A 12087-nucleotide genomic window follows, 5' to 3' on the forward strand; every position below is an offset into this window, starting at 1 on the left:
TCCCGAGCAAGTGTGACCGGCGGAGGGTCGCGACACTCTCGCATCCCCCTCCAACCCAGTGCCACGATTCCCGCGGCCTTGTGCGGCTTCGGATCCTGAATTAGGTCTCCGCCTCGTCATTCTCCTTCTCCTTCTGCCGTGCACTCTGTCGAAGGATGCCCTAACATTATGCCACATCGACGTGTCTGCGCCGGTTCCCGTATCAACTGCGGCATACCGACTGCTGAGCCTATGACCGATCGAAATAGGTGCTGTGCCCCTGTGTTCAAAAGTAGGTGGAGCTGCTTGTGGCTTCAAGTCGGATTTGACCAGCTCCACTTGCAACGACTTCACGATTCACGGTTTGCCGCAACTGATACCTCCCGGTTTGGCACACCAGGGCTGGAGCATCCAGTGACAAGCATTGATGACTTGTGAGTGGGCCGGTGCCGCCCTCCCTGCGCATCCAATTTAGAATCGGCATACGAGTTCCAAAAGAGTGGGGTCCAACCTCGTTGAGCCGCGGCGAGACGGGAACCGACGAACCCACGGCTCCAGTTCACTGATCCGCGTTCGTCGGGCGTCCACTAGCCGTCGCCCAGGCCTCGCTCTTATATGCAACCCGCCTGCCCTCCCTTCCTAGAGTGGCACTCACAGCATCCCGCCTCCCGCCCGGTATCGTGTTTCATACACCGTAAGTTCGGCGGATGCGCGCATCCGCGGTCTGACCCAAATCGCAGTGTGTGGAATATCTTCGACTGAAGTGCTTGTTCACGCTGGTGTGCTGCTGGTGGGAAGTCGCCCACTCAGCGGTTTAGAGATCAGCTGGCCTCAGCTGCTGTTCTGGTTGCCAGCCGAAGCTCGGACCAGGGCGAGAGGTCCTGGAGGAGAGGTGGTTGAATTGCGGATCAGTGAGGGATCTTGTAGTGGATTGCCGGCCAGGTTGACGTGCGGGGCGATAGTGGTGGCAGCTCAAGATGGCGGACCAGTCGGCGTCTGGAGTGGGAAACAAGAACGCCAAGGGCGATCCCGGAACGTCCATGCATGGCGTGACGGGAAAGGAGCCCGTGTACGCGTTCTCCGTTCTCCAGGCCGCCAAGGCCAAGCCAGACCCGGATGCGGCGAAGTTCGCACTGCCGGTGGACTCTGAGCACAAGGCCACGACGATGAGAATTTACAGCTTCAGGGCACCGCACATGCTCACCTTCCACCTGTCTTGGTTCTCTTTCTTCACCTGTTTCTTGTCGACGTTTGCGGCGCCTCCGCTGATTCCCGTCATCCGGGACAACCTGAATCTCGACAAGGGAGACATTGGACATGCTGCCATCGCGTCGGTGTCTGGTAAGAACTCACTCACTGTGTCAGCAATGTCCGAGCCGCGGTCTTGAGTCCTAGTGCTGCTTGAGGTGGGCAGGTCGGGGAACCCGAGAATCAGGTCTCCGCAGCCAGCTCACGAGGGCCGGTGATGTGCATGCTGAGGTGGTCGAGGATGTGTGGAGCTCGGAGTTGGCGTAGCTGCAAGTTTGTGTGCGGTCTGTGGTCGCACGGAGTGCTGATGTGCGTGTGGATGCATGGCAGGCTCGATTCTGTCCAGGTTGCTGATGGGAAGCATATGCGACCTGATTGGCCCGCGGTACGGGTGCGCATTCCTGGTGATGATCATTTCGCCAGCCGTGTACGCAATGGCGTCGGTGGAGACGGCTGCGGGATTCACAGCGGTGAGGTTCTTCATCGGGTTCTCGCTGGCGACGTTCGTGTCTTGCCAGTACTGGATGAGTTCCATGTTCAACGGCAAGATCGTGGGAACCGCGAACGGGATTGCCGCGGGTTGGGGCAACCTGGGGGGCGGGGCGACGCAATTGATCATGCCGCTGGTGTACGCGTTGATCAAAGACAGGTGGGTCGTCTTTTGGAGAACCCCCAATTCGTCTGTTGACTGTGGGATTACATGGTGGTCTAGTTGTTGGTGAAGTTTGTGCCTAGAATCATGGGAGCGTCGAGCTTGTGGCATGCCAGCTGAGGTTGTGGCACTTTTTATGAGTGGAACGCACCACCTGAATCGTGTTTGGGTTGTGCTGGAACAGCTTTAAATCCCCAAGCTTCACGGCGTGGCGCCTGGCGTTCTTCCTGCCCGGCGTGATGCACACTACGATCGGTCTGATGGTGTTGTTTCTGGGACAAGACCTTCCCGACGGCAACTTCAAAGAGCTGGAGGCGCAAGGAACCAAGGCCAAAGACAGCTTCAGAAAGGTGGGTTCCTCTACTCGTGCGAGCGAATTCCGCGTTGCCTCGCGGGAATGCTGTGCCGGGCACGGTGCGGGCGTGACTTCCGCAACGTCCGAAACACTGGGTGGGTTCTAACAGCGTCGTGACTGTGAAACTGCAGGTGTTCGTGAATGCTGTGACGAACTACAGGACGTGGATTCTCTTGATCACGTACGGGTACTGCTTCGGAGTGGAGCTGACCGTGGACAACATCATTGCGGAGTACTTCCACGATCGGTTCAACCTCAGTCTGTCCAGCGCTGGAATCATTGCGTCCAGCTTCGGGTTCATGAACATTGTTTCTCGGCCGCTGGGAGGGATTCTGTCGGACATTGTGGCGGTGAGGTTCGGAATGCGGGGACGGTTGTGGAACTTATGGATCATCCAGACGCTGGGAGGCGTGTTCTGCATTATTCTGGGCAAGACGGCTGCGCTGGGGCCTGCCATCGGGGTCATGATCGTGTTTTCGTTCTTCGTTCAGGCCGCTTGCGGAGCCACGTTCGGAGTGATTCCGTTCGTGTCCCGGCGGTCGCTGGGCGTGATCTCGGGGTTCACCGGGGCGGGAGGCAACCTGGGTGCGGTGATGACGCAGACGATATTCTTCACGCAGGCGACGTACCACACGGAGGTGGGGATCGAGTACATGGGCATCATGATCATCTGCGTCACGGCGTTGGTGTTGTTCGTGTGGTTCCCTCAGTGGGGAGGCATGGTCTTCCCGTCGTCGAAGATGTCGGAGGAGGACTACTACGCGTCGGAGTACAGCGAAGGGGAGCAGGATCAGGGGATGCATGAGGCGAGCATGAAGTTTGCGGAGAACTCGAAGTCGGAGCGAGGGAGGAGGAAGGGCAGCAACAGTCCTCCTCAGGACGCGAAGCCTGACGGGCTGAAGGGCATCAAGGAGGGCGCCGAGGTGTAGGTGGGAGGCCGCTCTGCGTCGGATGGGACGTCGACGCACTCGCTGTGGCACAGATGGAAGCTCGGCGTGTTTCTGTGGATCAAAGTACGGGGCAGCTGCATTTCCGGCCAGTTTCGTAGCATTCACCGCACCCTGAGTTTGGTTTGGGGCGGGCGGAGTCGTGCCCTCGTTGGCGTTTTCGCACGAGGGTTTGGCAGTGCATGGAGGGGGAGAAGAACGCAGGTATCCCGCGGGGGAGGGTGGGAGCTGAGCAAAGGCCAGCACCTGCGGACAGTGGTTGAATAACCAGATGAGAAGCAATGCGCCGGGATTATGTCAAGGACTTGTGGGTCTCAAGCCGCGTGCCATCTCGGGGTACCCTGGTCTGTTGGGGTCGGGGCTTCACGGCCGGAGGAGAGGGATGGGAGGTACGTGCTGCCATGCGGAGGACGAAGGCAAAGCTGACACGTCGGAGTGGTCGAGGGCAGCGGCCCTGGTAGATCGGGGTGGCAGAACAAGTGAATTGAGCTGTGGATGAGCGATTGGGAACTGCATCTGTGGCGATGGTGGAACAGGCGGTGGGGTGCGGGGGTGGGATCTGGTGGGGAGAGTGACATGCAGTGGATGAGTGCGCATGCGAAGGGCCTGGGCCCGCCAGTTGCTTGGACTGGTTAGGGGGTTGTTCTCGTCATAGGTTGTGTTATTTGTACTGGTAATCTTGTGTACATAGTTCTGGGTGTAACTTGTATTTTATGAAATCTATTGATGCATCAAAGTTCACAATACTTTGGTTTCAAGTTTTCTTTGAGTTCGCGGTGCTACAATTTTAGTTGTTGTGATTTCGTGGTGGCTGAATGACGTTATGATGGTTTTGGCTGTGGGAGTTGAGGATTGTGGATATGTGTCCATGGAATCTTGCATTGCAATTTACGTCGTGAAGGTGTCTTTTTTTCTCACGGTCTGTGTTTACAAGGCGGTGGAGATGAGCCCCGCAAGTGTTAACACGTGGCCCTTACGTCCTGGACGGAATACGAACCAACCTTTCTTTTCACTGCGACTTCTTTTGTTCTTCAAGTTCGCTTACCTTGAGATGGGTATGTCTGATTTGCCTGTTTGCTATCCAACAAGGCATGAAGTTGTCGTAGTATGTGTTTCAAGACCTAATTTGGGAGACAGACAATTTTTTTCGAAGATTGATACTTTCTGGAATGTCTGGGCGACATCCATTCATGGGTGAACGCAGGGGTTAATTTCTTCTTTTGTGCTGTAGTTTATACGCTAGAACGAACATGAGTAGGCAGCGTAATTTGTGGCTTTCGTTAAGGGACTGAACTTGCAACCGGTCTGCGAGGCCTTGCGCCAGGTGACTGTCTGTGAAGTTGTGTGCATCCCAGTAAGATAAGACCATGGAGTTCTTTTTTGTTGTTGTGCTCATTGCAATCAAATCATAGAAACAGTCATATACACTGGCCTCAATTCATGCACGAAATGCGTTTCGGGTGTGGGCACATGCTTATACAGAAGCTCTACTGAATTTTGATGGAGTTCGATGTTGCAATTCGTTTTCAATACAATTATCGACCTGCACTTGTTGCTTCTTGGGGTGCAAGGTTTCCTGGCGTTTATTTTTGGTACCTTGTGGTTTTATCCCCCACCATGTCATACCGATGGTTTTGTCCTTCACAGTACTGTCATACATCGAACGGTCAAACGGAAAATCTGGAACTAGATGCTTTTATCTCGTAGAATGCGACGAAAAGATCCACCGCCCACGCTTTTGAAAGCCGCCAGACTCGTGAGTAACTCCCCATGTAGACTGATCGGCAATTTCGCTAACATAACTAATCGTGGCCAGGGCGAGATTCCTGGCGTCTTTTCCCGATACAGGTAATGAATGAGGCCCTACCCTCAGCTTTGCTGGTGCAGCAATTTGCATAGTGTGGAAGGAAGTCGTAACAGAATGCTTCACGAAGATGTCCACAACATTGGTTTCGTAGCCGCGGCACAGTGGACGAGAGCATCCACCCACTAGGTTGCTCGTGCTTGGAGGGTCCCGATGGTAGTTGTAACTGCGTGTGGACATATGATTCGTTTGCCTGAAGCACCTAACTAGAGTTGCTTGGCTTCCGGTTCTAGTGGATATTTTTTCGTAAGGCGTGAGATACAGATTTGTTTTCGGAGGTTGTTCAGGTAGGTTTGTTATGGCAAGCAAATTGCGGTAGGCTGTGCTTATTTGTTGCGGTGGGAACTGAGTGATAATAAGATCTTCAACTTTGGTTGATTAGTGAAATAATTTGTTTTTGGATTACTCATCCTTTGTTTCGATTGTGCAAGCACTGAGAACTATGTGTTCCACTGGTAGTAAATTGAGTAATCCTAGTGTCAGTCTGAAAGAAAAATCTGCAGTCGATACTTTAATCAAGGTTTAGAAAGCAGATAATGTAGTTGTGAAGATGTCCGTTCTGATTTGTTGTTTTATCCATATCAAAATTCTGAAGCATGGTGACAAAATATTTTTGTGGATTGAATCAACCCAGCTATTTTCTAATGAATAAATGTGTCATTTCAAATATAAAACTAGAAATTTAAGTCATAAATGATAATTTCAAAAAAAAAAATGAATGTATTAGTTGTTTATTTGATGGAGAAATCATTTTAACCAAGTCATGAAAGAACTTATAAAATCTAATCTTGTACAAAATAGATAGTTAAAAGTAGTTTAAAAAAATAGTCAAAATAGTTTAAAATAGTAAATTATGTTGTATTTTTTAAAATTATTTAGTACACATAGAAACAAGGTGATTGAATATATTTGTTTAAAAATGGTTATTGTAAACTTCATACCATGTTTAATTAAAATCTGATCAATAGAACAAAGTATAGAACTTTTTGTTTCATACAATTAAGTAAAATTAGAATTTCTTTACCAAATGATTTATATGACAAATTTTTTTGTTTATAAGATTTAAAGCATTTGTTTTTGATGATAGGATTCAATTGATAACTTTTAAGAGAGCATGGTGTTAAACAAGGGCACTTAATTGCACCATATTTATTTCTAATTATTGAAAATAATTTAGAATTCTTCATCTAAAAAGAGATGAATTAAATAAATTAATTTAAGAAAGATAAATCCAACAAACATAAAGCCAATACACTCATGGTTCAACCCTAATTACTAAAGATGAAGAAAGTTTAATAGAAAAAATATTTGACATCCTCCAAATCTTTAATATTGCATAAGTTGATATCTTTAGTATATTAGTAATATAATAAAAATGGTTTAAAACTTTTATAAGTCAATCAATATAAAAAGACATGGATCAAAAATACTAATTTAGTTTAAACTTCAAAATTTAAATTTTATTATCAAATCATAAATACAATATGAGATCCAAAGTATGGCTTAAAATTAAAAGATTGTAGTTTAAAATAGTTTAAAATCTATAAAAAACTGTTTTTTTAATCATTTCTTGAAGTACAAAAGATGTTCTTATAGTAAGATTCTAATATTTTATTTACAAATATTTGTATTAATTTACACAAGACAACTTAGTCTTACAAAATAAAAATGCATGGAATAAAGGATATTTGGAAGTAATAGATATATTATCTCATGCCATCAAAAGAAACTAAAATTAGATTCAATCTTATTTAAGATGTTTAAGATTTTTAGATTTTCTTCATAAATTACTGTTCTAATCTATAGTATTTTTTTCCAAGAGAAAATATGCTACAATCTAAGCCTAAAGATTGAATTGAAATTTACAACTCAATTAAATCTTATTTTTTAGCTTATGTCTTCTAAGTAAATAAAGATGTTTAATGTTATCAAATTTATTTTAGATTTATTATGTATTATTCAATTAAATTTAAAATATTTTGAATATATAAATAATTGTGACTTCTATACCATAGAAACTTTGTTGTTTAAATCTATTTTCTTTATCTATACAAGTATGAATCTATCTTAAGCTAAAAACATATAAAAGATTGTGGAAGTAATAAAAATAATTTTACATACTAAAGTAATCAAAATATATGAAGAAAAAAAAATTATATATTTTGGTGAAAATTTCAAGATAAATCTTTTTCTTCTAAACATACTACCAAAAAGTAAAGTTAATGATATGGCTTATTTTCCAAAAATAGGCCCATTTTTCTTTTTGAAAACAGCAATGCTTTTGGAATCTAATCAAACATGATAATAAGATGATTGAAATAGTTGGTAAAATTTTAATTGGAAGTATTTCTAATATTTTTTTGTATATATTGTCTATGTCCAATAAAGATTGTCATATACAATAAGTTTAGTGTCATAAACCAATATCAAATATGCAATCAAACATGTCTCTAAAATGCATAATAAATACACCTTTTAATGAAATATAAGAAATTACTATATAAGTCAAGTGTCTCTTATTCCATCAAATAAGTTTAGAAGAGTATAAATATATGTAGAAAGTACCAAGCTTTATTAAATGGCTAAATTACCATCTCTGAATAAAACTTATAATTACAAGCTCTCTAAAACATTGACAATACTTAACTTGATAAAAATATAAAATTAAAGATGGTTTCTCCATTCAATCCTTAAATCTTAAAGAAATGAAATCAATTTTTAGATGACAAATAGTAAAATTAATAAAAAATCTAAAAATATAAAGTATACTAATAGAATATAAATTAATCTATTATAATATTAATTTAATAATGCTTCATACTTGGTGCCATGCACAATGATAATTTTCATGTAAATAAAGATTGTTATACAAAAAAAATTAAAGTATAATAAAACAATATTAAATATATATTTTAAATATTAATTTCAAATATTAATTTTAAATACATAATAAATACATCTTTAAGGGCATCTTTTAGAAGATTAATAGTCTTTATCAACTAGAACTAATGTGCATACAAAATTAGGATTTTTTCTACAAAAACTATATACATTTAAATTATTAAAACAAAAAATGCATAAAAAGACTTTAGTTTTTTTCAATAGATAAAACATTGCTATACAACCTTCTAAAAAAATAAGTCCAATCACCAAAAGATAGATAGAAAGATGTAATATTAGACATGTTATATACTATCCACATTAAAAATGATCACACAACATAGTAAATGCCCATTTTTTCTTGCTGTAACTAAAGTATATAAGAACTTTTGACCAAACTATCAAATCAAGATGAACAAATCTATGAATGAGTAAGTTGTATTAAGTACAATTCTTAAAAAATTTCTAACACTCTCATCCATTCTTATCTTTTAATAACAAGATATTATTAAATAATACATCCTTCATACAAAGAATTGTATGCCATGCCTTGACATTAAGCATCATAAACACCTTACATTATAGATGAACATAGTCTAATAGAAAACTATTGCAATTAAAGTCACTAAGCTTTGCCACAAATAAGAATATATTACAAAAAGTCATAATGTTAAGCAATATGTAAGTTCTTTATGGCCATAGGCATGGTTTTTTTAAAGAACTTTGTTTAATCATACAAGCATTAAGTCCATATGTCAAGGTCATCTAAATTAACAATTGAAGTTAGTTTATCTTTCATTTTGTTAGATAAAATTGACTTTTATCTATATAAAAATTAATACAAGTTATAGAAAGTCAGTTATGTGTATCTTCTAAAATAATTTCTAAAGATAGTATAATAATCAATTAATGCTTTAGTAAAAAAAAGCTTTTAAAATATCCAAAGAGCTCTTTACTTTGCTTAGACAATATTTTAGTTGATGCTCCAAATTTTGTTAATACATTATCTAAAAAAGCTATAGTTACTAATTCTAAAAATATTTGTAATAGGCGATAAGTTCAATCTACATTTTTTGAAATGCTCCAACATTATTAACACATACTTAGCTTTATATGGAGTCTTATTCAGTAGCCTAACAAAGTCCAAAGATCAATAACTCAAATCTATAATGTATAAAGATTGCAATTGTGGTATTAAAGTGTTAAAATTTAACCTAATTCTATATCAAAGATATGATCTTAAAGAAAGAAATCCTCAATATACTCTTATGTCACTGGAAAGAACGAAAAATTATCCAAAGATTATATAGTATTAAACTAAAATAGCTATTGCCAAAGATAAAAAGATTAGAAAGTCTTAAAACAAGACTAAGGACTAAAAAAGTGTTGACAAGGATGAAGAAGGCTTCACTCTTACCTCCATATATACTATCTAACTAAGAGCTATGTGGCAATGTTCTATAAGACCTCTAAAATATATTGATTGTGCAAGATACAAATCTTAATTTGTAAGAATTTTTTTTATATGTATGCCTTACAATTAGCTTCTTCTGTAAGCTATTAATATATTATCTTACAACATGATTTTCTATCTAAGAATACACTAGATACTTAGTTGTGGAAAGTTTAGTTTTGACTTATTGGACAAGTCCCAATAAATGATGTATTCTTATTATAGAAGCTAAAAAAGTATAATAATATCAAAAGATATTTTATTAATAAAATCTTTTTATATTTGAGAATTTTTATACATAAGGCTTTCTAAAGCATCTAAAATTGCACTAACATCCTTTGTTATACCAAATCATAACTAACTATTTGTTGGTAGGTTTGATTTTCCATAAGCTGAAAGAAAATCTATAATTCTCTTAAAAATATCCATCTTTATATCATAATTTTGCTATCATTCATGACTTTTCCCTGCTCATGTGAATTCAGAATTCGCAATGGCTAAAAGGTTCTTGAAGGGACAAGACTGCACAAATTATATCAATTATTGATTCATGTCACTCCGCCCAAAAATCCTCTCTCCAAATTACTCTTTGCCTCTTCCGTGACTACCCAGGGACTACTCTCTTCTCCCTTATATTTCCTGGACTACACAGAACGGTTATCACCTGTTGATGATCAATCCAACATGGCTTCTTCTTTTGCTCCAGTATCTTCTGATTTGGCGTTAACCACTTATACAACTTCGAAAACTCACGATATACAAATCTGGCATGTACTAATGGGTCATGTGAGTTTTCCAACAATTTAGAAAATGAGCAGACAACAGAGCTCTCTGGATTTAGAGTTATCAAGCACCGAACCTTTTTCACACCCTTGTGAAGGATGTATGATGAGAAAACAGCACAAAGCTACTACCCGCATGATCCGAACAAGCAGCAATCAACTCAACCAAGGCATCTTATTCAAGGTGACATGTCCGGAAAGCAATATCTAACCTCTTCTCTGAAAGGATCTCTATATTATATTCTATACAAAGACGATGCTACAACTTATTGTTCTGTTCATTTCGCAAGACACAAGTCCGAAGCACTACTGTTCTTCAAACAAGTAGTAAATCTCATCAAATGTGACAGCGGTTACAGAGTTCTAGCTCTACGAATCCAATGAATGTGACCGCAAGCAAAATTACGTCAATATCTCTATAGATGCTTCGAAATCACTTCTGTATTCTATTTAACAGTCTGACACAAGATTACCTGTGAGAATTCATGACATTATACCAACTACTCACACAAACACTTGTTCTCATTCACCGTCGACATCAAATCAGATTCAACATTACATGAAACACCGCATGACACTATACGACTAGGGCGAGACTCTTCTTAACAAAATGTTTGCTCTACAAATTCTACTCCACTTCTGCACCCTGACGAAATAGCAGAATCCGATCTATCCCCAGATGAACGACTTCACCCACGCTCTAAATCAGGACAAGAACTTTTTCAAACAACACCGCGTATTATTCCATGCCTTGATTTTACAGACACTAATCACAGTGGTTCATTTTCTCAACCTGCTAGTTCTGAATCCTTATTCTCCCAATCAATGCTTCATTCCGAGGCCTTATTCGCATCCGTCGGCAAATACATTCATGAACCTCAGATTTCTCATGATTCAATATCATGGCAACTAGCTATGGATTGTGAACATGCATCTCTCCTCGAAAACAATACTTGGGAATTAGTGCCTAAACCACTTCATCATAAATTGATTCACAACAAATGGATTTACAAGATTAAGTACAAGCCAAATGGTGATATCGAAAAATATTAAGCACGATTAGTTGCCAAAGGCTTCACTCAAAAACCCGGCATAGACTTTACAGAAATCTATTCACCCGTGATACCTTATGACTCCATCCATGCCATCTTCGCAACATAACCTCGAGGTTGAACTATATATATTTCTTCTGTGAGGTCACCATTTAGAAAGGTCGTTCCAATGTCGAATTGTTAAATATGCATACTTTTAGTAGTGGAATCTTTGCATATCAAGTTTTTTGAAACAATTTCGACTTATCTCAAGCGAGGCTGATTCATGTGTTTACTGCAATCATGGACACTTACATACTATCATAGGTATCTATGTCGACAACGGGATCATTGCTTCTCTTATACCAACTTTCATAGACGAAATCTTACAATACTTAAATACCACTTTTAAGGTAAGATGAATTATTTTGTAGGATTTCAAGCTGAGCGCTGTTCGTCCACGGGTTCTAGTTTCTTACACTAGAGCCGATATATAACTGATGTACTACTGCGTTTTAGGCTACAAGATGCCCATGAAATATCTACTCCAGCAGATATGCAAAATTATGGAAAAACAAAGATCCCAATGACCTCGTAGTTGTTGTTCCATATCGCCAAGGAGTAGGATATCTCATGTATACAATGATCATCACTCGCCCAGATATTGGCTATGCTGTAAACAAAGTCTCCTTTTAAGAAAGTCCACGACAAAGTCATTGGACGGTGGTGAAACGGATCATGAGATATCTGAAAGTTACAAAGGATTATGGATTGTATTATAATGCTCAACAAGCCCCACCCCAACTAATAGGTTATGCGGATGCTGATTTCGGAGGTGATCTGGATGACCAAAAGAGTCGAACTGGATTTATTTACACCCTAGGTTCTACAGCCAT

General features: G+C 40.4%; 1 protein-coding gene across 1 annotated transcript; it reads left to right on the plus strand.

The window, feature by feature from the left end:
• The first annotated feature begins 842 nt into the window (after positions 1–842).
• LOC149987375 (high-affinity nitrate transporter 2.1-like) lies at positions 843–3942 on the plus strand. The gene is made up of 4 exons (XM_090244803.1): positions 843–1320; positions 1558–1876; positions 2064–2229; positions 2366–3942. Exons 1-4 carry the CDS (start codon positions 957–959, stop codon positions 3161–3163), a joined length of 1647 nt encoding a protein of 548 aa, XP_090100929.1. The 5' UTR covers positions 843–956; the 3' UTR covers positions 3164–3942.
• The last annotated feature ends 8145 nt before the right edge of the window (positions 3943–12087 follow it).

This window comes from Physcomitrium patens, chromosome 19, assembly GCF_059467195.1.
Source record: "Physcomitrium patens ecotype Gransden chromosome 19, ASM5946719v1, whole genome shotgun sequence".
In the NCBI taxonomy this organism is placed as follows: Eukaryota; Viridiplantae; Streptophyta; class Bryopsida; order Funariales; family Funariaceae; genus Physcomitrium; species Physcomitrium patens.